General features: G+C 39.2%; 3 protein-coding genes and 1 pseudogene across 4 annotated transcripts; 3 read left to right on the top strand and 1 right to left on the bottom strand.

Moving 5' to 3' along the window:
• The first annotated feature begins 3,465 nt into the window (after nucleotides 1-3,465).
• On the top strand, nucleotides 3,466-5,725 carry LOC145473241 (ryncolin-2 pseudogene; annotated as a pseudogene). The gene is made up of 3 exons (XR_014044443.1): nucleotides 3,466-3,542; nucleotides 4,473-4,882; nucleotides 5,019-5,725. The product of XR_014044443.1 is annotated as a ryncolin-2 pseudogene (transcript).
• A 1,690-nt stretch (nucleotides 5,726-7,415) lies between these two features.
• On the top strand, nucleotides 7,416-15,733 carry LOC145479344 (techylectin-5B-like). The gene is made up of 4 exons (XM_081457683.1): nucleotides 7,416-7,850; nucleotides 8,096-8,200; nucleotides 8,437-8,808; nucleotides 14,355-15,733. The coding sequence occupies exons 1-4, from the start codon at nucleotides 7,469-7,471 to the stop codon at nucleotides 14,615-14,617; spliced, it is 1,122 nt and encodes a 373-aa protein (XP_081313809.1). The 5' UTR covers nucleotides 7,416-7,468; the 3' UTR covers nucleotides 14,618-15,733.
• LOC145479345 (uncharacterized) lies at nucleotides 12,921-14,325 on the bottom strand. Its single transcript, XM_081457684.1, has 2 exons — nucleotides 14,194-14,325; nucleotides 12,921-14,069 (listed from the first exon to the last, which is right to left on the bottom strand). The coding sequence occupies exon 2, from the start codon at nucleotides 14,046-14,048 to the stop codon at nucleotides 12,942-12,944; it is 1,107 nt and encodes a 368-aa protein (XP_081313810.1). The 5' UTR covers nucleotides 14,049-14,069; nucleotides 14,194-14,325; the 3' UTR covers nucleotides 12,921-12,941.
• A 3,705-nt stretch (nucleotides 15,734-19,438) lies between the features above and the next one.
• On the top strand, nucleotides 19,439-20,997 carry LOC145479346 (microfibril-associated glycoprotein 4-like). Its single transcript, XM_081457685.1, has 3 exons — nucleotides 19,439-19,779; nucleotides 19,980-20,354; nucleotides 20,428-20,997. Exons 1-3 carry the CDS (start codon nucleotides 19,473-19,475, stop codon nucleotides 20,688-20,690), a joined length of 945 nt encoding a protein of 314 aa, XP_081313811.1. The 5' UTR covers nucleotides 19,439-19,472; the 3' UTR covers nucleotides 20,691-20,997.
• Nucleotides 20,998-25,171: the final 4,174 nt, after the last annotated feature.

The raw sequence follows: 25,171 nt of genomic DNA, 5'->3' as shown, positions 1-25,171 counted from the left end.
TTCTGATGTTTCAGACAACAGCTGATAAAGCGAGTGCCTGTATTCACTAGAATTTTAAAAAAATCGCCATAAACAAATTATAGATCAATGAAGCAAGAACTAGTTGAAACAAAAATAGGAAATCACGACGTGTCTAATTCGTGAGAAAAACAGACTAAATTTAATTAGTACATAATTACGTGAGTAAATAGCCCTGGCCATGCCATTTTATTTGGCGTATTTTGTTTGCTTAGTGGCGAGGCATTGGTATGTTTGTAACAGAAAATAGAGGACTCTTGTCAGTACAGTCCAAAATTATTGCCAGTAAAATATTGTAAATAAAACACCTATTGCCCGGTTACCTCCGCGGCCACCATTTGGTCGTTCCGATGACGGTTTCATTATTGTCTTTACCACTATTAAGCGGCCACCCAAGATTTAAAAACTTTGTTTTGGAAAGGACGACGGCAGATAAGAGTCTGAAATTGAAGGTGCATGACGAGTGATAATTTAATTGACTCCATGTTCACCAAGAAATTTATAACCCGATGGTGAAAAATTAAATATTCAAGGTACACCAACCTCTAGCCCCATTAAGCGGTCACCACCCATTTCCCCGAGGGTAGCCCACTGTATTACATGTAAACGAAAAATAATTGCACAGCGCGAAAAGGCCTACGTATTAGTTTAGCGTTACAGTATTACGCAGGGCATGTAGGTAGTGATGGTCGAGTAAAAGATAACAACAGGGGCAATGGTAAACTATTCACTCTTTTCATTTCTTAATTTAATCTCTTCCTACTCGACACGACTGTGTGCTCCCAGTGGTTCCAAGCCTTACGGAGCCTTACGTATTAGGATAGAAATTGTCCTACGTCTACCCCCTAAAATGGGATGACAGCATTGCGTGACGAACAAGGAATCGCTGCAAGCAAGCATTCAAGCCATCAACCCATGATGATCAAACGTAATATTTTGGTGTAGTGCAAAACAAGCAACTATCTACAAATGACTTAGCAATGGTGATCATATGTGTCGAAAGAGGGTCACATTTTCATGGTATTCGACCATTAAATAAGTTGACAGTTGGCGATGAACATCGGACGTTATGTAAACAAAAGCAAACTTCTACTTTATGTGCGACGAATGGTCAGAGAAAGACGTCAAATCGGCTTTGGACCTTCCTTTCAACAGCAAATGAGGTTAGAACATTTCGAAATTATCAGCTCTGTGTCTATTTCAACTTATTATAGGTCAAGTCATGTGGCGCATGCTAAAATATACGTCTAACCCGTAAATTGAAGTTTGACGACGGATGGTCAAATATTTGCATTTTGGACGTACTTTGAAAAGCTCTCGCGTCGCTCACAATCATTTGCCCAAAGAAGTTTTCACAGGAATCTGTAGACCATCCTTCTGCAATTCAACCACCAGAAGCTTAATCCATTCGAAGGTTTCGCACATGGTGAAAATTAATTATATTTACGAAGTACTTTTAAGTGAATGAAATACATGTCTTCGAAAATTAATTATTTTGCACCCAAAAAGACAACGCAATATTCCCTAAAATCAACCCAGTACACATTTAAACATTGCAAAAAAATATTTGAGTGTTTTAAAGACGGAAGGATGATGTGGTTTTGCATGCGAGGCTATCAAACTTGCTTGATAAAATGGTGCGTCAAATAATGATTTTAACGGAATTTGGTAATTTGCATATTTCTTTGAAATAAAAGGATATTTTGCCAAATAAACTATCCAGTAGTTTTTGTTATGCCCTAGCCTATCTACCATGAAAATATGAGCGAAATCGAATTTTCCACCCATGCCGAGTTATTTTCCATTTTTATGGACAGGGACTCTTAAATCATTAGACGCTGCTGCTTCAAGGCTGCTTGTTTGGTTGACATACTAACCTAAAAATTTACGACATCTTTGGAGAAATAACTTATAACCCTGTGGAACTTGAAAGTCTTTGGCGAATGTGATGTTATTTGAATTTCCAAACAATAAACAAGTTTTCGTACTATTGTTTAAAAGCTGTGATTGAATATTCTGTCAAACACGAAAAACGTAACAATTAATTAGAATTACTATGTTGTGTTCCTTGGTCATGTCTGATTTCAGCTAAATGTAGATTTCGCCACACTTAAACTAATTTTTTAGCTTTAGTTTGATAAATGTCGGCAGCTAAAGCAAGTCGCTTAGTGGGATAATACCATTTTATGGCTTAAGTACAAAAAAAAGACATGTTTTTCAATTTTGCCTGAACACTTGGTTGGATTTAAATTAAGGTCCGTCTTCTAAAAAAGTCAAAATTTCTTAAAACTCAGTGTAAGCCCGGCCAGCCACATTATTCTATTATAATGTTCTTTCAAGAAGTCTTAAAGTTGTGCCACGATGCTGCTTTCAAATAGAAGCACACTGACTAGAACAGGCGACGATTTTCAGGTTTAAAATTGTTGAGTCCTTTCATCATGTCCGTCTTTCGTTAATTCTCTTAAATCGCTAGTGAAAATTTTAGAGGAGTAAACAGTTGCTATCCAGAATTTCACTTTTTGTTAAAAATGTCAACATCTGTAGCAAGCCGTTATCAGGTGAATATTGAAGTTTTATGCCGTTTTTAGCGCACTTCATGCTCAGTAAATATTATTCTCGGCATACTTATATCTTAGCTGTATCTGTCGAGACAGTTTGAACCAGCGTTTTCAAAGACACCGAATATTACCCTTACGAGTAACTTTGTCGCTTTAACTTGACTCTCGAGTAGCAGCCCAATGCCATAAGCACTTGGTTATATACCATAGTTGACCATGTCGCAGCCCAAGTCACAATTTACAGTAGAATGTCTGAAAGGATGAATTATAGACCAGGCGAGTTGAGATTACAATAAGTGTTGCAGCTATCCTAAGTGGTGATAAACAACAAAGTCCTTTGACTTGTAGGTACATAAAACTGTTTGAGGGAAATTGCCGAGCAGTTTCAATTTGGCCATTGAACACTAGCTGAGCTTTACTTCACTAGTATCTATGAAGAAACACAACCTTTTTTTCCGTTACACAGTTTTTTGTTTTTACAAAGCCTTCATCAATTAATTTTCTGAAAGTTTGAAAATAGCAGCATAAACAGTCGTCCACAAAAACTTCCACGTACACCATGGAAACATGAAAAATGTCTTGAACCGATTACAGTGACGCAATAAACTATTTGTAAAACTGAAGATGAATCACATCCGCTTTTTCACCGGTCCGTAACACAGTTAACTAGGGTTAAGTTGGCCTTTGATCAAATTCGCATTATGACTTCGGGTTTTCACTACAGTTTGCCGTTCCTGGTGTTGTTTGTGGCGAGTCAAGCTTTAGCTAAACCGGAAAATAATGTTAATATAGCATTCCAGTCAGTTCTACAGCCACAAAGCATTGTAATAACGTCTACAACAGCTTCTATGCAGGGCCAAACAAGAAGATTGAAACTTTCCTTCAAGATATGAAGACACAACTCACTCAACTGCATGATGACATCAACACTGATCCTCCGCAAAGGGAACAAGACGACTGTGAAGGGTGAGATCTGTTTTTTCTACTGAGATTTGAATTCCTCTGATTTTCCAAAACTTTTGGGATTAGTGACAGTATCGTCATTGATTATAGCGGAGCTCCGGCGGCCCCAAGGGCCGCCAAGCGGAGCCCCATACTCATATAGGAAAGAAAAGGAAACCCATGAGTTGATTTTCTCATGGTTATCATGGCTAGCGGTATTGCTCGTGGGCGCGTACGCACGACGACGACGGCGACGGCGGAGTTGCCCAACATGGCGGCCATACTCCAAATAATAGGTTGACAGAGACATGTAGCCTTGGTTTACCGTGTACTTCCTTGATATTGGACGTCCATGTTATGATCAATTGACACATGTCAAAACAAGGTATCCGCTGACCAGTATCACGTGACCATATAGCGGGCTCAAGTTGACAGCTCCTCGAAGTCACGTGTTTTTTTGAAGTTGACCGCTGACCAAGTGCTGGTTATCCATTGGATCGCGGGCTCATATTGGGTTAGCTTGTGGGAAACAGGGCAGGATTGTTCAGAAGCCGGTTTACGCTAACCCAGGATTAAAAGTTAATCGAATTATAACTTTTTCTTCTATACAAATGTTTTTTGCTGTTTTGTTTTGTGTATATAGTAATTTTTAAAGCTCAAAACAGAAGGCCAAACAATATACAGAAACCTCACCGCAAAGTTACAAAACTTTAATCAAAATTCTACCTTTTTCTGGGTTAGCTTAATCAGGCTTTGAACAACCCGGCCCAGGAGCCACGCTTTTAGGCTGGCCTAAATCTATATATTAATTGTGACAATACAGTGACTACGGAACCCATAAGTAGTTTATTCGTCGTCAATCTACGACTATATGAAAACCATTATTTTTTGTTGTAAGCTCGACAGCTTTATTTCTCTTCTTTGCCGGCAAGGTCTATTAAATTGAAACAGTTGAACGATAGTAAACTTCACCATCTTTTTCTCAATACCCAAGAACTGTGCTGAGCTGTACAAATCTGGTCAAACAATCAGCGGTGTTTATACAATCGACCCTGATGGTTCAGGTGCCTTTGATGTGTTCTGTGACCAAACAACAGCAGGTGGGGGGTGGACAGTGTTCCAGAAGAGATTGGATGGCTCCGTTGATTTCTACCGCGGCTGGGCCGACTACAAGAATGGCTTCGGTAACCTGAATGGCAAGTTTTGGCTGGGACTGGACAAGATAAACCGCTTGACGAACACAAAGAACAGACTTCGAGTAGATCTGGAAGACACGACAGGCAAAACTGCTTACGCCGATTACGATATGTTTACAGTTACAAGCGAAAAGACTAAGTACAAACTGAGCCTTGGAACTTACGCAGGTAAATTTTCGCATATCTTTGTTTAAATTAACTTTTAGTTTAATCAAAACTATCATAGAAAGTTGAAACTAGATGAAAGCTGCACTAAACACACTTAAATATCTTACGCAGTTAAATGTTCATGATTTGTTTTCAGGAACTGCTGGTGATTCTCTTTCTTATCATCGTGGTTATCCCTTTACCACCAAAGATCAGGATAATGACAGCTGGAGCAATGGTAACTGTACCGTGCTGTATAAAGGAGCCTGGCGGTACTCTCTCTCTCTCTCATTACTCCAACCTTAACGGTCAGTATCATCACGGAAAACACTCGTCAGTGGCTGATGGTGTCAACTGGCGTCACTGGAAAGGTTACTAGTACCGCGCCAAGAGAGCTGAGATGAAAATCAGACCAGTTTAAGAACTTTTAATAGTTTCCTCGTTTACTTGCTGATCAACGCAAATCAGTGATTGAAAAAGAAATGTTGAAGTGACTGACTGATTAAAAAGCTGAAAACTAAGTTTTGTCATCATTATTATGTTGCTATTTTCTCTGACTTCATTTTCCACTTTGCTCTTTTCTTTCCTTTTTCTTCTTTCCTTTCTTTCGCTTTCCTAGTCTCGTGTTCTATCTTATTCTTTTACCTGAAAATAACGGTTATAAGAAGGAATGATTTGTGTGTAAGAAAAGCTCCCACCGATTTTCAACATGTACACACATTAGAACTCCTGTCGCGTTTCTCATGCCTCCCTCCATCCCTAACGCGCGTCCATGAAACACGAGCAGTTTCACAGCAAACTTATTTCTGCTTTGAAATTCTCTGAAACGTTTGACTCTTTTCATCACGAACTTGCGAGGTAACTAAGTAGAGGAATATGCTCTTTCTCGTACAAGCACGTAAAAGGCATGACAGAAGAGCATTAAAAAACCGCTTTATGATAACTGTGCCGTGCTGTTTAAAGGAGCGTGGTGGTACTCTCTCTCTTATTACTCCAACCTTACCGGTCAGTATCATCACGGAAAACACTCGTCAGTGGCTGATGGTGTCAACTGACGTCACTGGAAAGTTTATTACTACTCCACCAAGAGAGCTGATATGAAAATCAGACCAATTTAAGAACATTTAGTAGTTTTGTCGTTTACTTGCTGATCATTCAACGCAAATCAGTGATTGAAAAAAAAATGTTTAAGTGACTGGCTGATTGAAAAAAACTGAAAAATAAGTTTTGTGTCATTATTCATTAGGTTGCTATTTTCTCATTCTTCATTTTCCACTTTGTACTCTTTTCTTTCTTTTCTCTTCTTTCCTTTGCTTCGCTTTTTTTATCTCATGTCTTATTATCCTGCTTTCTAACTGAAAATAAATGATATAAGAAGGAATGATTTGTGTGTAAGAAAAGCTCCCACCGATTTTCAACATACATTAGAACTCCTGTCGCGTTTCTCGTGCCTCCCTTCATCACTAACGCGCGTCCCATGAAACACGAGCAGTTTCACAGCAAACTCATTTTCTGCTTTGAAATTCGCTGAAAAGTTTGACTCTTTTCATCACGAATTCGCGAGGTAACTAAGTAAAAGAATATGCTCTTTAACGTACAAGCACGTAAAAGGCATGACAGAAATGCATTAAAAAACCGCTTTAAGTTTTCACGGCCTGTTGATGTCATGAGCGTTCACCAATTGTAAGTGAGATGTGTCTCTGACTAAGATTACTGTATGATTAACAGGACTGAGGAGAAAGGAGGACCTTATAAGACATGATGGACATTTTAGCATGGACTTTACAATCATGTTTCCGCCGATTGGCTGTGGTGTTTAGTGTTTCTAAAGGTAATAGAAGAATTATAAAATGAGCTCATTTTCACACGTGGAAGACATTTTGCTAGCAACAGCTTGAAGTGCTCTACGCAACAGGTTTACGAGAGCTCGCTTAGAAAGTAACGAAGCTGCAAAGTAGCGATAAAATTAAGTTTTGATTTTGAATAGAAGTACCCCACCCAAAGAAACGACCACAATTTAAAAATAAAGGTAATACTATGATAAAGGAGCTTTGAGAAAGCACCTCTTTATCTGTCCTGGAGAGAAATCTTTGACCATGTTCCCTTATAGTGACTGGTTGTGTTAGCGTATTAATGAGGTTAAACACCATTCTATCCTCAGGGTTTTCTGCTCATGCAAGAGGCCTGAAGAAGGTTTTTATTTCCAGTGCAGTGGATGTGTTGTCTGGTATCATCTTGAATACCAAGATTGATCTGTCAAAGAGAGACATCCTAAAAGATGAAGATGCGGTAGGATATACTGCAAAGGATGCAATTAAGGCTAAACGGAATCTTATATAGAATTTGTCACGTATTTGGCTAAACTGTCACGTATTTGACAATAATCCTTGACCCTTAAACCTTGCCGGTCTAATAGGTTTGAACCAGGAAGTTGTCATGGATTTACCGTCACGGACTTGACTTTACAAATCTTATGCTTTCCGTCGCGTGTATGACCTGCGATCATGCGAGTATTTTTGGCAAGGGACAAGGATGATATGTAGGGAGGGAGGGAGGGTATGATCGCAAGTTATCACGCGTACGTCAAGGGTCCATCACGGAGCCATCATGGACTCAACTGTCTCGTGTTTTACACATTTTGACCGTCGTACCCGATCCATAACCGTCACGGGTTTTACGAGTTCCGTTTTAACTGCGGTTAAGCTAGATTTTGAACAAATTTGCATTATGAATCCGTCTGTTTCCTTGGGTTTTCGTTGCCGTTTGCTGTTCTTGGTGTTGTTTGTGGCGAGTTACACTTTAGCTAAGCCAGGAAATAACGCAAATAGCGACCCGGTCAGTTCTATAGCCACAAAGCAATGTAACAACGTGTATTTGTACACAGCACCAAACCATGAGATTAAAACTACTCTTCAAGAAATGAAGAAACAACTTACTCAATTGGAAGATGACATTAAAATCCTCAAAGGAAACAAGACGACTGTGAAGGGTAAAATCTGTTCTTGTGTTGAATTCTGCATATTTTTTAAAACATTTGGGATGAGTAACTACAAAAAGCTAAAAAGTGTTTAATTCGTTCTTCAGCTACAACTGACTATGAAACCTATTAATTTTTTCATCTTTTTAATTTCGTTTTTCTCGGAGGTTGGGACTTGAATTCTGCATAATTTCCAAGACGTTTAAGATGAGTTACAACGGAACTCGTTAGTAACTACTAACGCTGTTTCTATGCAGGGCCAAACAAGAAGATTGAGACTATTCTTCAAGAAATGAAGAAACAACTCGCTCAGCTGCAAGATGACATCAACATCCTCAAAGGAAATAAGACGACTGTGAAGGGTAAGATCTGTTTTTGTGTTGAGACTTGTATTCTGCATAATTTGTAAAACACTGATTTGGGATGAGTAACAACGGAACTCATTCGTAGCCGGTTGATTCTTTCTTTAACTACGATTTATGAAATCCGTTATTTTGGTACTTTTCTTGACAAATTTATTTCTCCGTTTTGTCTTCCATATTAAAGCTAAAACAATTCAGTTGAGCGATAGCAAATTTCGTCATCTTTTTCTCAATAGGCAACTGTGCTGAGTTGTACAAATCCGGTCAAACAATCAGCGGTGTTTATACAATCGACCCTGATGGTTCAGGTGCCTTTGATGTGTTCTGTGACCAAACAACAGCAGGTAGGGGGTGGACAGTGTTCCATAAGAGACTGGATGGCACCGTTGATTTCTACCGCGGCTGGGCCGACTACAAGAATGGCTTCGGTAACCTGAATGGCGAGTTTTGGCTGGGACTGGACAAGATACACCGCTTGACGAACACAAAGAACAGACTTCGAGTAGATCTGGAAGACACGACAGGCAAAACTGCTTACGCCGAATACGACATGTTTGCAGTTACAAGCGAGAGGACTAAGTACAAGCTGAGTCTTGGAACTTACTCAGGTAAATTTTCGTATTTTGTTTTACTATTTGTTATGATTGATTTCTTCCTTTATTACTTGGCTATTTTAGTTACAGGCGTAACTTTGTTTTAGTATAATGGAAGGAAATATGATCACCTTTCAATGTTAATGATCACGGTCTATTTAGGTCATATAGCATAATTATCAGATTAAACGAGACTTACCTGTCAGTTCAAGTTTGATCAAGATTCTATCTTGTCATCAGTCCGGAACGAAGGAGTCACATGAGAAGCGCATGCGCGTTGCTGATCAGTATTCAACGTGAGTGATGCAGGAGAAAAGGAACGAAGGACATGGGAGGGGGGGGGGTGGGGTACTTAAGGGCATGTGACTCCTTCGTTCCGGACTGATGACAAGATAGAATCTTGATCAAACTTCAACTTACAGGTAAGTCTCGTTTAATCTGATAATTCTACCTTGTCATCAGTCTACGTCACTACGGAGTCACATGAGACGTCAAAGTCCTGCATCACGAGCAACTCATAACAGTGAACAAACTTTATTCCCAAACAAGGAAAAAGAAGATACAGTTTCACAGATCAAAGTGTGTCTGGATTCAGCAGCACGGAGCCAAAATTAGCTGAGGCAGTGACGACAGGCTTATCATAAAACTTCGCAAAAGTACTAGAATTAGACCAACCTGCACTCTTCATGATGTCTGCTAGGCTTAAACCTTTGGCCTTACAACTGGATGTTGATGCAGCTCTGCTGCTATGAGCAGAGTATTTGTTAATGACGTCGATTCCGACTGACTCTAACACTTGCTTAACCCATCTGGAGATAGTATCTTTGGATACCGGTTTAAATGGTTTAACATAACTTATCAGTAACTGCGAGTGCTCCTCTCGCAACTGTTTCGTGCGCTGTAAGTATTCCTTAAGATGTTCGACCACACAAAGTTTCTTGTCACTTTGGAAAGAAATTAAATCAATGGGTGCTAGATGTCGCCCAGGCTTACTCTGTTTCAGTTTGTCACAAATAGTTATTCTGTAGCGGTCATCCATTTCTTGGATGTAATTAACATCAAACTTATGTATAGTCTGTCCACGCTGTCCCGTAGTGAGACAGAGTAACATAGTCAAATTTAGAGTAAGCTGCTTAAGAGATAAGGATCTCAAGGGTGCAGCAGCTCTCAAATAACCTAACACAATATTAACGTCCCAAATTTCAGTATATTTGGGCAAAGCTGGTTTTAACTCAAAAATCCCTTTCATGCAGCGAGCTACTAACGGGTGCTCTCCGAATTTTACTCCGTCTTCCAAAACAAGTATTGAAGAGAGCGCAGAACGCGCGGTGTTTACAGCACTGTATCCTAAGCCTGATTTGTAAAGAAAAACGAGAAATTCAATGCCATTTGTTACTCCAGGCTGAAAAACATTGATGTTATTGTCCTGACAGTATTGATTCCATTTGCAAAGGTAAGTGTGGTATTGCTTGGAGGTGCCTTCCCTCCATGAAGCCATTAGCACATCTTTTGCCGCAGGTGATAAAGCATACTTGTTTAGTCGCTCCCTGATAAATGACACACGAGGAGATTCAGCTTGTGCCAGATTGGATGATTTTCCTTGGGATGGCTTGGCAGCTGGAGTAGGTCTTTCCTGGCTTTTAGATACACTGGTTTCTGTTTGAGTAGCTGGAGAGCTGTTGGGTACCATGGTTGCGTGGGCCAATCTGGCAACACACAAATCCCCTGTGCTCCCTCGGTCATCAACTTGTTCAGCACTGTTGGAATAACACTAAACGGGGGAAAAGCATAAAAATTAAGGTTGGACCAACTCAGGCTAAACGTATCGATGGCAATAGCCTCTGGGTCTGGTCTGTAAAACACATAATCTGGGAACTGGTGATTTATACGAGAGGCAAACAAATCTATATCAGGTTTGAAGTCTAGCCTCTCAAGAGCACAAATTAGTGATGCCTTGTCAAGCCTCCACTCAGATTCTCTTTGGTTTCTTCTGGATTAAAAATCTGCAATAAGATTTTGTTTTCCAGGAATATGTGCAGCACTAAGCCAGATCTTGCGATCTACACACCACTCCCAGATCTCCTTAGCGACAGGATTGCAAGAGTCCGAGTGGCTTGTTCCCATGTGATTAATCACATTAACTGCTGTAGTGTTGTCACACATTATTCTGATATGTATGTTGCTCTTGTCTTTAGCAGAGGTTTGGAGCCCCAACAAAATAGCCAACGATGTGAAGTTTATATGAAATAATTCATATATGAACTGCGGTTGTAGATGAAAGTGAAGAATGATCATCGCAGTTAATTTTCCAATTTAAGCAATTGGAAAGACGAAGCCTGAAAAAATCAGGGCTTCAACGGGATTCGAACCCGTTACCTCCGCGATACCGGTGCGATGCTCTACCAACTGAGCTATGAAGCCACACATTGGGAGCGAGGTCAATTAATTGAGTTCATATCTTCCCGTGAGGAGTGAAATGATGTGAAGTTTATATGAAATAATTCATATATGAACTGCGGTTGTAGATGAAAGTGAAGAATGATCATCACAGTTAATTTTCCAATTTAAGCAATTGGAAAGACGAAGCCTGAAAAAATCAGGGCTTCAACGGGATTTGGAAAATTAACTGCGATGATCATTCTTCACTTTCATCTACAACCGCAGTTCATATATAAATTATTTCATATAAACTTCACATCATTTCACTCCTCACGGGAAGATATGAACTCAATTAATTGACCTCGCTCCCAATGTGTGGCTTCATAGCTCAGTTGGTAGAGCATCGCACCGGTATCGCGGAGGTAACGGGTTCGAATCCCGTTGAAGCCCTGATTTTTTCAGGCTTCGTCTTTCCAATTGCTTAAATTGGAAAATTAACTGCGATGATCATTCTTCACTTTCAAAATAGCCAACATTTCCAAATAGTTGATGTGGTGTTTAGACTCTGAATGGGACCAATTTCCTCCCGAGGACACCTGTTATTTGATGCTGGGGTTGTGGGTGGTTGATTACATTGTACGTGTCTCCCACATGTTGAATCCACCACTGTAATTCAGATTTAGCATGAGGGGACAAAGACATCAAGTCATCAAAATTACCCTTTGTTCTAATAAGGGCCTGGGATTTATCTTTTTCCAGGTATCGGTAGTAAAGAGCTCCATACATGACCCCAGGGAAGCTAGCAACTATTTTCCCAATAACACTTGCTACTTCCCTAATAGAAGGGGAAGAGTTTTCTAATAACTCAGTACAGACATCTTGTAAACTAGTGGCTTTCTCACTGGTCAGTTGTATTGTCATTTCCACTGAGTCTATTACAAACCCTAGGATAGTAAGCACTTGTGTGGGTATGAAAGTAGACTTCTCTGGATGCACAACCAAGCCTAATTTGTCCAGCAAGACGGTAGTGTCTATAACATTTTGAACCCATTTCTCATAGGTTTGCCCTTGCAGGTAAAGGTCATCAAGATGTGCCATAGCTCTGTGTCCTTGTTTGTGCAGAGTAGATAGAGGGGGCTTAAGAATTTTAGTAAATATACGGGGAGCACACGACAACCCATTAGGAAGGCAGGTAAATTCATTTAACTCCCCCTCCCAGATAAAGCGTAATAACTTTCGATCTGAAGATCGAATGGGGATAGAGTAATAGGCATCTTTCATGTCAACAGAAGCCATATAACAATTTTGGGTAACTAGTTTTGTTATGGTAGAAAATGAATCCATTTTAAAATGATAATGACTAGCTGACTCATTAAACCTTTTGAGATTTAGTATGAGTCGATAAGTCCCATCCTTCTTCGGACGAAGGAATACATTGGACAAAATTTGCCCGCGTATAGGTGACACCTTTGTGATGACACGTTTCTCAAGTAATTTATGCACTTCTTGACGAACAATGGGATATTCATGTTCTGAGAAGATTTGATTAGGTAACTTGTGTTGAACAGGGGTGGCAGTACACTCAACTGCTGTTCCCAACACATCAGATAAGAAGATTTTGTCATTAGTAAGAGGCCTCCAAGCTGCAAAATGAGCAGCCACCTGCCCAGCCTGAAATGTATTGCGTAACATTTGTAAATAATTCACCAGGTTGGGCAGGAAATTTCCAAAGCCACTTACCCTGTTCTTTATTTCAAGCAATTGTTCCATTATTTCTTGTCAGTGGTTGGTGATTTTTTCTTGTTGTAGTGCCGGTTTTGGCCTTTCCACAAAAAATCTCTTCTAGGACCTTTAGAGTAATGGGCATGTTGTTTTGAACTTTGCTGTTTGCTTTTGAAGGGACCGTTCTTAGATGAGGATGTAAAGGAATCGCTAATTTTGCTCGCTTCTTTGGCATCTCGCAATTGCTTCGCCAGGTCGTCCCCAAAAAGGTATTGGCTAGTGATGGGCACTTCAGCCGAGCAAATAGCAGAGTACTCCGCTTTCATTGATGGTTTGATTTCATCTCTTCGCAGCTGGACCAACTGCGTATTTACATGCCCCGGTATTGCAATGGTGTCAACTTGTTTAGCCATTATTTTGTTGTTTTCTAAACCAGAGGGATTTTGAATAAGCACATCGGTCGTTTGTAACGTTACAAAAGTGATTTTGCGGATAACCTGCTGCAAATTTAAGATCTTCAGGTCTGTTTTCTTTTTCTTGGCATTTAATTGGCTCCATATCTCGGGGTTGACTTTTATACCCTTTATGTCAGAGCAGTTCTGAGGCTGTTTATATTTGTCTGAGAAGCTTTTAATTTTGTCAGAAGACATCTTCTTGCCCCATCGTTTTAGAGCAATATCAGCCAGCTCTTGCTGGATTTTGTCGCCGGTGGCGTCATCCTCGTCAAGGCTGTTAGCAAAGTCTTGAAGGAGCTTTGTCTCCTTGGCGGGAGTTTCCCGCTCTTTTTGGCCGGTGGCCTTTGAACACTCGGTGAGCATTTTCATGTCATCTGCGTCGTCCAGATCATCACTAGCGTGAAGACTAGTATTATCATCCGAGAGACTAATATGACGCCGTCGTTTGTGACAGTTTTCTTCAGACTCAGAGTCTGAATTATCCGATACGGCGGATGTTGACTGTCGCTTTAAGCCCTGTAGGCGTTCCTCAGGGACTGGCTTTTCACAAAATTTAGCTAAAAGACTAGCCATTTTCCCCATGTTGCTGTTTACGTTATCTAGAGATAACACAAGATCTCGGTTATTGAGATTAGGTGGATCTACCATGCTTGGAGAGCCGTCGGAGGTGCCCGACGCTTCTGTGTTTTCATTAGACATTTTGGGAAGGAATCGCTCGAGCTGTAGAAGAAAAAGTACGATAAGTATCGAATTTTAGCCTTACCTTCCTCTCCAGGTATGATAAAGGTGGAAAAACCCGGCGATGGTTTAGATTTGCAAAGATTAAAGGATTAAAAATACTCACAGCGTGAAACTGCCAGCGAAACGCAAAGCACACTGATCAGCAACGCACATGCGCTTCTCATGTGACTCCGTAGTGACGTAGACTGATGACAAGGTAGAATTATTCTTTGCTGATTTTTCAAATGATTATTATGTTACTAAATGTTCGTGTTTTGTCTTCAGGAACTGCTGGTGATTCTCTTTCTCGTCATCGTGGTTACCCCTTTACCACCAAAGATCAGGATAATGACAGCGCGAGCAGTAACTGTGCTGTGGAGTATAAAGGAGCCTGGTGGTACACTGGCTGTCATCATTCCAACCTGAACGGTCAGTATCATCACGGAAAACACTCATCATACGCTGATGGTGTCAACTGGTATCACTGGAAAGGACATTACTACTCCGCCAAGAGAGCTGAGATGAAAATCAGACCAGTGAACTTTTAATAACGTTCTGTTGTATCCTCCTTTACTTGCTAATCAACGCAAATCTGTAATTGGAAAAGAAATGTTTAAGTGACTGATTAATAAAAACTGAAAAATAGGTTTTGTTCGATTATTCATTAGGTTGGTATTTTCTCTGACTTCATTTTCCACTTTGTACTCCTTTCTTTCTTTTCTCTTCGTTCTTTTCTTTCGCTTTCCTAGTCTCGTGTCTTATTATCTTGTTCTCAGTTTTACCTGAAAATAACACTTATAAGAAGGAATGATTTGTCTGTGAGCCAGATTAACACTTCCACTGATTTTAAACATACATTACAAAGGTTTTGAATCCTTCACTTTGACAAAAGTTGTTCAATTTCCAAAACGAAGCACGCATAGATCATCCCTTTGTTCATCTGAGCCATGTTGATCACATTTCTTTTGACTGATTCCGCCATCGGTGATTGCTTCACATTGCTCGCTGTAAGCTCGTTTGAAAATTAAATGAGTCTTCTCACTCAGGCTGGAATAGTTATGATTTTTAGCAAAACTGTTTCGTAAAAAGGTAGCTCCAGTGAATGGAAGCAGTTAGGTCAATACGACTCTATGATCAGACTTGTCCCCAGTACGTCCCTTAGAGAAGCGTGCGCGGTAAATAACGGGAGCGTGAGAAGTAATAGGGCGGAGGAAAAAGAGATTCCCTGTCGTGTTTCTCCTTCCCTTCACCACCCTCGTGGGTACGTACCATGAACGATAAGAAAGGCGATCGGAACTGGGGATGAGAAAGTCTATGAGAAGTGATTCTAGTACCCATGTATGAAAATTAGGACTTAGGAGTTGCAAGCTTGAAATATCGATTATTCTTAGTTATTTTACACACTTTTCTCTCAGTTCGTTTTTTATGCAATACTCTATCAACTGAAGGATTTCTTTACTCTCATCACTTGTCTCCTTCGTATTGATATTGTAAGAAGAAAATGAAAATTGATCACACATCGTAATTTAAGTATTAATCATTCTCACTTTTTCGTGCTGGAATCTTCTCTAACGTTCAAGAGGGGTGAAACAGGGTTAGCATGTAACAGCCGCTCAAAGCTGAACGTTTTCTAGAGATGTCAGTGATCCAAACTAACAGACAAGTCATCGATGACATTTTTTTTTTTTTTTTGATATGATAAATATCTGTAAAAGCGGGCCAGGGTCAAAGAATAAATTATGATCGCAAAACTAGGATTCACTTCACATACAAAAAATTGAAAAATATGTTGTTTTTTTTTTTTTTGCTGAAGCCATGAAACGGTATTATTCCACTAAACGGCTTGCTTTAGTTGCCGCCATTTTCTCCAACTGAAACTTGAATTTTAGTTGAAGTGTGAAAAGAGAAAAATACGATTGTGGACATGACCGATGAACACAATTAAGCCGGCGATTCCACTGGTTGCCTTTTCCTGTTTAGCGGAATCAGATTTAATCACAGTCTTTGAACAACAGTGACGGAAAAATTGTTAATCTTGTCTCTGGGTCTTTAGTTCCCCATTAAGAGAAGATTATCATCCTCTCGTCTCCAGGCCTCTGTCTCGTTAGAATCACTCATCTTACGCCATAAGCCTTCTATTCACAGCAATCAGCAGTTTCCCCCTATATCAGAAATAGATCACTTAGTCGCGAAATCCTGGGGACGAGGAGCGCGCTCCTCGCCGCCAGGATTTCGCGCGGCCATTTTTTTCTCACGGTTTTCTTTCGGGTCACGCACGACGGACTAAGCGAAAGAGGGACTACTCGTAGTCTAAATTCTGATTTCGCGTAGTACCACTGCTGCTCCACTACGCATTACTAAATACGTGTTCGAATGTCCAATACTCATCACGGCTTCCGATATAGATACCGGAGGTATTCGGAACATTCCTGTAAATCGTCGGAAGAGCTACCGAACTTTGACAAAGAAATAATTAGAGAACGATAAGTAACAACGTTTAAGTCAGGGACTTGTAAATGCGGCTAATTCACTAGTCAAAAACATTGCAACTTCATGGAATATTCATTATGGCGGAACTTTAAGGAGAAGTCGTTGATTTGTACTACTCAGGTTAGTAGTCACTGTTTGCACCCATGCATCACATCTCTTGATTTGGCGGTTTATTTCAGTAGTATTTGGTTGATCACAGCAAAATTCCATCACAACTCAAAATTCTATTTTTTCATAGGCTTAGAATTCCTTTAATATCTTGTTTACGAAAAGAAAGAGGTTTACTGATAGCTTCATAATGATCCTCATTCAAACCACTTCATAAATTATCCTCTTCAAAAGCAAAAGTATTCGACAGCAGGTAATTGAAACACTGAGAATCAATGGAGTGGCAAGTTGATTTTTTAACCTCCTCGACGCGTGGAGAGCAGAGATTCACAGGCGTTTGAAGGCTGAATTCCCATCGTGTGTTCCCAGTAAGTCGACATGAGCCTCCTTTGCATCTCAACGCATGAAATTATTATTTGTTATGAGAGTTTTAGCGTGGGTAAAAGCTACACCAAATATGACAACAAGGAAAAAGCCTATTAATTTATTTCCACTTGCAATTACTTCTGTATTTAGTCACGTTAAGAAACAAAAACAGTAGCCGACGAAACTATATATTCACTTCACAGCTGAATTGTTTTGAAACATCTATTTGAGAGCAATCAGCCGCTTAAACAACAAGCAATGCTGATTCGAAATAAAAGAAGAAAAAAGTAGAATCCTTGGCTATGAAAAATATCAGATATTGCATAGGTATGGCCTGCGATAAAGTAGTGCTTGAAATTTGAAACTTTTTCAAACAGATTTTAAAAACCGACCACGAATTTTCGACGATGATTGAACGTCATAATAATGAAATATTTTTTTTGTTCTTGATTAAAATTTATTGTTTATTAGACTTTCAGAAGAGTCCTTCGTCTTGTTTATTCTTTACCCGCCGCTTCGAGGCCTAAAACGTCGACGTTCGCTTTGCTCGCCTAGCTATCATTCTACCCTGAAACTCATGAGGTCGATTTGTGGCAAGTCATAAGTTTTCTATCATTGAATTCAATGGGCTGCCCTAGGCTAAAGGTAAGTTCTGTTTCTTTGATTTCCGCTGAAAATCTTCAATATGCGTTCTGAAATTAAACATTACTTAGGAAGAAGACGAATTCGTTATTAAACTGCATGCTCGCTCTATCTCATTTTCGAATTCAAAATCTAGAGTGATCAATCAGTAAGTCTATTTTACTTGAGGGGCTTAAATCATTAGACTCTGTTTCTCCAAGGCTATACTGTTTTGGTTGACATACTAATCTAAAAATCTGCAGTATCTTTGGAGAAATAACTTATAAACCCGGTGGAACTTGAAAATCCTTGGCGAATGTGATGTCATTTGAATTTCCAAATAATAAACAATTTTCCGTACTATTATTTAAGAGCTGTGATTCAATATTCCGCCAAACAAGAAAAACGTAACGATTAGATTGACTTTATTGTGTTCCTTGGTCATGTCCGATTTCCGCTGAGTGTAGAGTTCGCCAAACTTCAACTAATTTTTTAGTTTTAGTTTGATAACTGTCGCCAACTAAAGCAAGTTGTTCAGTGAAATAATTGCGTTTTGTGGCTTTAGCACAAAAAACATGTTTTTCAATTTTGCCTGAGGCTTCTTTCTAGCCACGCTAACAAACACTCGGTTGGTTTTAAATTAAGGTCCGTCCTCTGCAAGCCACATCATTCTATGTTATTGATCTTCCAAGAGGTCTAAAAGCTGTGCCCCATGCTGCTTTCAAACGGTAACACACTGACTAGAACAGGCGACGACTTCCAGAATTAAATTTGTTGTGTCCCTACATCATGTCCGTCTTAAATTAATTATCTTATGTCGCAAGCGAAAGTTTAAAAAAAATACACTTTGCCAGAAGAATTTCACTTTTTAAAAAGTTAGCAAGTACAGCAAGTGGTTTGAATGATCGTATTCAAAGACACCGAAAATTGCAGTTTAGGGCAACTTTGAGGCCTCGATTTCTACGTGTAAAAAGCCTCGTCCTTAATTAATTGACGTAATTTTAATTTTTTTCTTTCGACACTCAGTGCCAGAGGCAATTGTTTATACACCTCACTTGACAATATCGCACACGCGCGAAGTCACAATTTACAGTAGAATGTCTGAAAAAATAAATTATAGACCAAGGGCCCGTTTCTCGAAGGTCCCGAAAAGTTTTCGCACCCGAAAACCTCTAGCAAAATCTCATAAGTTATGACTACAGAGCTGTTTTATTCACATATTCTTAATATGAACAGAGGTTCTCTTCATACAAGAAGTTTCAGGCGTATACAACTCTCTGTCCAAATACCGACTAACTAAAAATGGGTTTGCGGGCCCGAAAAGCTACCGGGCCTTTCGAGAAACGGACCCCAGGCCAGTTAAGACTGCATGGAAATCGAAAAATTTATAATAAAACATCAGAAGTGTTGCAAATATCCTAAGTGGTGATAATATTCTGATTTGGTTAGAAATGAGAGTGGATTATTCGCGAAATTGAATAGTCAGAGAGAAAAACAAAGTCCTTTAACTTATACGTACATAATACTGATCGAGGGAAATTGCTAAGCAATTTCAATTTGACAATCGAGCACTCGAGTTTTACTTTACTAGTATCTCTAAAAAAGACAAATATTTTTTTCTCGTTGTTAGCACTGTCTTAACAAAGCCTTCATCAATTTTATGAAAGTCTCAAAATATCATCATAAGCAATCTTCAAAAGTATTTGCACGCGCGTGCACCCAGACAAACATGAAAAATGTCTTGAACCAAATACAGTGACGCAAAAAACGTTTTATGATAAAGATGAGTCACATCCGCTTTTTCACCAGTCCGTGACAATGTTAACTACGGTTAAGTTGGGCTTTCATCAAATTCGCACAATGACCTATGTTTCCTCGGATTTTCGTTGCAGTTTGCTGTTCTTGGTGTTGTTTGTGGCGAGTCAAGCTTTAGCTAAGCCTGGAAATAACGCTAATAGCACCCCAGTAAGTTCTACAGCCACAAAGCATTGTAATAACGTCTACAACAGCTTCTATGCAGGGCCAAACAAGAAGATTGAAACGATTCTTCAAGAAATGAAGAAACAACTCACCCAACTGCAAGATGACATCAACATCCTCAAAGTGAGCAAGACGACTGTGAAACGTAAGATATGTTTTTGTGTTGAGACTTGAATTCTGCAAAATCAGATTTAATTTTCGACGATTACTAACTCCCGTTATTTTTGTTTTGTTTTGTTTTGTTTTTTTTTCATGGCTTGACAATTTTATTTTCTCCTGTTTAGAGACGTCCATTAACTCAAAACAGTTTAGCGAAAATAGGCTTTGGCGTCTTTTTCTCAATAGGCAAGAACTGTTTCGAGCTGTACAAATCCGGTCAAACAATCAGCGGTGTTTATACAATCGACCCTGATGGTTCAGGTGCCTTTGATGTGTTTTGTGACCAAACAACAGCCGGTGGGGGGTGGACAGTGTTCCAGAAGAGACTGGATGGCTCCGTTGATTTCTACCGCGGCTGGGCCGACTACAAGAATGGCTTCGGTAACCTGAATGGCGAGTTTTGGCTGGGACTGGACAAGATACACCGCTTGACGAACACAAAGAACAGACTTCGAGTAGATCTGGAAGACACGACAGGCAAAACTGCTTACGCCGAGTACGACATGTTTGCAGTTACAAGCGAGAGGACTAAGTACCAGCTGAGTCTTGGAACTTACTCAGGTAAGTTTTCGTCTGTTATTCGTGTTATTTTTATTCGTAATTATGTTATTAAAAGTTCGTGTTTTGTTTTCAGGAACTGCTGGTGATTCTCTTTCTGGGCATCGTGGTTCCCCCTTTAGCACCAAAGATCAGGATAATGACAGCTGGAGCAGTAACTGTGCTGTGGTCAATAAAGGAGCCTGGTGGTACACTGCCTGTCATTACTCCAACCTCAACGGTCTGTATCATCACGGGAAATACTCATCAAACGCTGATGGTGTCAACTGGTATCACTGGAAAGGTCATCACTACTCCGTCAAGAGAGCTGAGATGAAAATCAGACCAGTAAAGTTTTAAGAACTCTCCGTAGTTTCCTCGTTTACCTGCTGGTCAACGTAAACAAGTGTTTGAATAGGAAAGTGTATTAAGTGACTGGGTGATTAAAATATCTGAAAAATGAGTTTGTCATCATTCGTTGTTACTATTTTCTCACTCTTCATTTTCCACCTTGTACTCCTTTCATTATTTTCTTTTCTTTTCTTTCTTTCGCTGTCCTAGTCTTGTCCCGTTACCTTGTTCTTTCACCTGAAAATAATGGTTATAAGATCACAAGCAATAATTTTTTTTGTGTGTAAACCAAAACTTGCACTGATTTTTAGCATACATTAAAAATGTCTTAGCTACTTAACTTTGACAGAGTTGGTTCGATTTGAAAAACGAGGAACATTTGCATAGATCTCACCTTTGTTCATCTAGCCTTTTGTTGCTCACTGTATCTCTCGACGGAGTACGTCGTCAGAGATTGCTTTTGCAGCTTTGTTTTTTATTTATTCAACTTCGCCTCACTAATTAAAATTATTAATTCCGCACACGTCAGTAAAATCGCGTTTGAGAATTTAATAAGGGCTCAACCATTTTGTGCAAGGCTAAGGTAGCACCAGTGATTGCTAGTAATTAGGTTAATGCGGCCAATAATTGCAGTGTGAATTTCCAGAAATTTCCTGGTGCGAATGGAGCAAAATTTTCCGTTTGACTGATTTGAATCAAAACTTTATGCAAACAACAAAATTACTCTTTTACAACCCCTCAAACATGTGCCTGCACTCCAATATCTACCACTGTTTTCTGTTCAGAGTGGCTTCTGCAAAGCATGGACATAGAAACTCCAAGAAACTCCATCACAGGAAGCAAAGAGATTAAAAAAGTCCGTTGCGTGCTGTTTTAAACATTGTGGCATGTCTTGTTCAAGTTACAAGAAATTGTTTTTAAGAGTAAAATCTTCCATAATTTACATTATCATTGAAGGAGAGGCTGACTACCTTAATTACGTATTTCCGATAATTAAAGGCAATTACAGAGGCCAGAAGAAAACTAAAATCCATCACAGTTATTCGTTTTCTTTAAAGTAAGAAATACATCAAGTGCATCGAGTACTGGGGTATAAACAGCTTCCTTCAAGATGAACATGATTAGTTATTTGAGAAACCCAACTTAAGGTTGCAAAAGGAACCCAGGTGTGGCATGCACGAGCATTGCCCAGTCAGCTCAATCAAGAATTGTATACTGCCTTCTTTGATGGTTGATGTTGTATGTTGAAGCAAGGGGAAACCCTCAAACTTCAGCAGAGCCAGAGTAAATTCATTATGATTATGTCCAGTGGATATAACAATTTACAAAATAAATATCAACAGGATCGTAAAACAAAAACAGAAAAAGCGTTCAAAATTCGGATGATTTCTTCAAGACTTAACTCCGAGGTTATTTAAGTGAATGAAACGCAAGCCAGATTTGCCGATTTAAAATCCATAAGTTCTTTGTCTTTATGTCATCTCAACTCAAGTAATTGTCACGCCATCCCTTGACCGTTTCAACGCTAAAGTTATTTAAGAAATACACATAATAATAAGAACTGTACAAAGTGAGTTTTATGAGACGGTATTCTGCTCGTCCTCTGTGCTCTTGTCGTTTTTTTGCTCTTGCACGTTCCTGTCCTTGTCTCATTTAAAAAGCCTTATTAGGAAAATAGAAAATTCATTGTTTAAATTTATTGTAATTTTATCGTTAGAATTTATTGATGTTAAATTTATTTGCCTGCTTGGCTATCATCATATTTCTATCGATTTCCTGTTTATTCAAAATTACACTGTTACATGTTTCAGGTAAATTTTACTCAATACTCACGATGTCTCACTCCATGATCGTAACTGACTTTTTTCAGGAATGCCGGACGCAAAAACTGCATGATGTTGTAAGGTTGAAACTACGTACCTGCATGTTACATGTTACTGTTGTTTGTGTACTCCGCTGTTTAATTACGGAAAATCCAAGTCAATTCACTGTGGACTATAACATATAAATGAAAGATAGAAAGGTTGGTATAAAAATTGTGAATGAATAAGACTCTTCAAAATAGAAAATGAATAAGTATTTTAATCCGATAAATGAGCAAATAAACTCAATATTAACGGACAACAGACCGTGAGTCGAATTGTAAAAGAAAACTGAAAGATGACCTATCTTATTCCGGTTTTGCTTACTGTATTTTGCTTTTGTTTCAGTTCTCGGTCCAAGGGTTGTGTATTCAAGTGAGAACTCGGATCGTTCAAGTGGCTTTTTTCGACCCTCCACACAAAAGGACGGCATGAATTCATCATTCGGGTCCATGGCGAGTTAGTCTATGGCGCATTCGAGTACTCTTCTCGACTCTTCCTACCAGCGCCTAGCTACTTCTTCCATCTACAAGCGGCACATGAAATACTAAATCATTATACGTCGAGTGAGCTTTACTTGCTACCTATTCTAACTCCAAGAGAACTGGCTGACTTGCAAGTTTAAAATCTATTTACTGAAACCTCCGACTTACTTCACATTTATAGAAATCTTCTTGCTACCAGACGAAGTGAGCACATCATTCAGTCAGTAAGCAGCTCAGTATTACTCAGTAAGCCGTCGTTTTACTGTTCACCGAGCTTCAAGAGCTTTAGCGTCCTACGCAGACACCCAAAGAGCGTCTTAAGTTATCAGTTACAAAGGATCATATATCCCCTGTGAGGACTATCGGATCAATCACATTTCAGTGTATCCTTGGTAGGTAGTTATTTTATTGTTTGTTTGTTTCCTTCACTGAAACCAGCATTTCTTCTATTGCAACGATTAAAAAGCTGCGCGTTCGAAATATTCAACGTGATTAAGTTCCTACGGTGTTCAAAAGTCGGGGAAAAAACGCCCCTTAATTTTGGGGTGAATTAATTAATGATGAAACGATCCATGGTTCAAATGTACTTTGGAGACAGCATTAAATATTAAAATGTTATAAAAATAGGTATTTGCTTTCTAATTTATTGAGAGAACTGCAGCGAAAAAACTGCTCGTTTGATTATAAATATCTCAGTCTCAAATTGGTTGATTTTGATTTGAGCCTAGAACATTTTCCGGCATCGCCAAAGACATAACTCTGTTTGGACTTGTCATTAAATATTCCAAACACGAAAAGGCGACGGGCTCGCTGACCTGTCGCTTTGCTGTGTACTTTTTAAACGCTTTCTAGTTTCTCTTTTTAATCGCGCAGTACATATGATGATGTGACGGACCTAAGTACCGACATTCAGATAGAGTCGAGATAGAGCAATGGACTGTTATGTCCATACGAAGAAGCGGAACTAATATATATAGTTGAAGCTTCGAAATAACTTGTTCTAAGCAATTTTGCCAGGCGTGTTTACAAATCACAAACACACAGATAACTCAAGTAACCCCAACACGTCTAAAGTCAAAATTTCCGAAAAATAGTGGTCTAGTGATATATAGAGTAAAAAAGGCTGAAATTACTGGAACATCCGGCCGTTTGGTTTCGTACATATTCTTTTTTTTTTAATTTCTTGAAAGGCTTTAGTTGACTTCGTCGTTTCTTTAGTTTGCTTTTCGAATTATTTTTTCTGTCACCTAGTATTATTTTGGGATGGTAAATATAGTAGCCGAGACATTGTTTATAATGAGACAATGAGACAATGGAGGAATTTATAATTTTAATTAAGAAGTATAATGTTGACTGTTAAACTCATTTAATTCAGATTTCTGGCTAAATTTATCGTTTTTGAATTTTAATGATTCAGTTAAAGATATTTGTATTGGAGCAGACCCTTCAGTCCGCCTCAAGCCCAGTTCGCTGTCGTTTCAATCTTTACTTTGTAAAACTTCCCCAACTTGAAGCAAAGCAGTTGCGCCAATCATAACAGATTGGTTGTGTGCACCGCGACACAGTCCTGAAATCGGCTGAAAGGTCAGTCTTTCGTTAGGAAATTTTACTTATTTCTTTGCAATAAAAATGAGACACTACAGGTTCGCAGCGTGACAGAAACTTCTTCATTAGATTGCTAGTGGAGAAATCAACTCGTAATCTGCCATATTAAGATAACTCAATACACCCTTTTTGTATTTTTATTTGCATTTACATACTGATTTGTTTTGACCATCAGACGTGCTATAAAATAAACAGTTTGCGCACAGTTGACACAGAAATCAGAGCCAGACCGTCTACATGGCTCATCGCACAGAATGCCGCGACATATCCGGGACTTAAATGTAGAGTGCGCGCGAAATTTAATTATTAATTAGGCTGCCGATGGCTAAACAACAAAGAAAATGACCAGAAAATGGCCGACTACGCATACTTGTTTAGAGTTTACGTGCTTCATACTTGTGTTTCGTAGTGGTTATCATATGGCTTTTGTAGATGAGACATTGATGGAATAAAGGAGACATTTTTTGAAATGTTACGAAAAGTGGATTTAGTCGTTTTCTTTTCCTGAATTTGGTCCATTTGAGGGAAAATATTATAT

Source organism: Orbicella franksi, chromosome 2 (assembly GCF_964199315.1).
Source record: "Orbicella franksi chromosome 2, jaOrbFran1.1, whole genome shotgun sequence".
Lineage (NCBI taxonomy): Eukaryota > Metazoa > Cnidaria > Anthozoa > Scleractinia > Merulinidae > Orbicella > Orbicella franksi.
The sequence above is the reverse complement of the archived record's forward strand: the minus strand, read 5'-3'. Positions and strand labels throughout refer to the sequence as shown.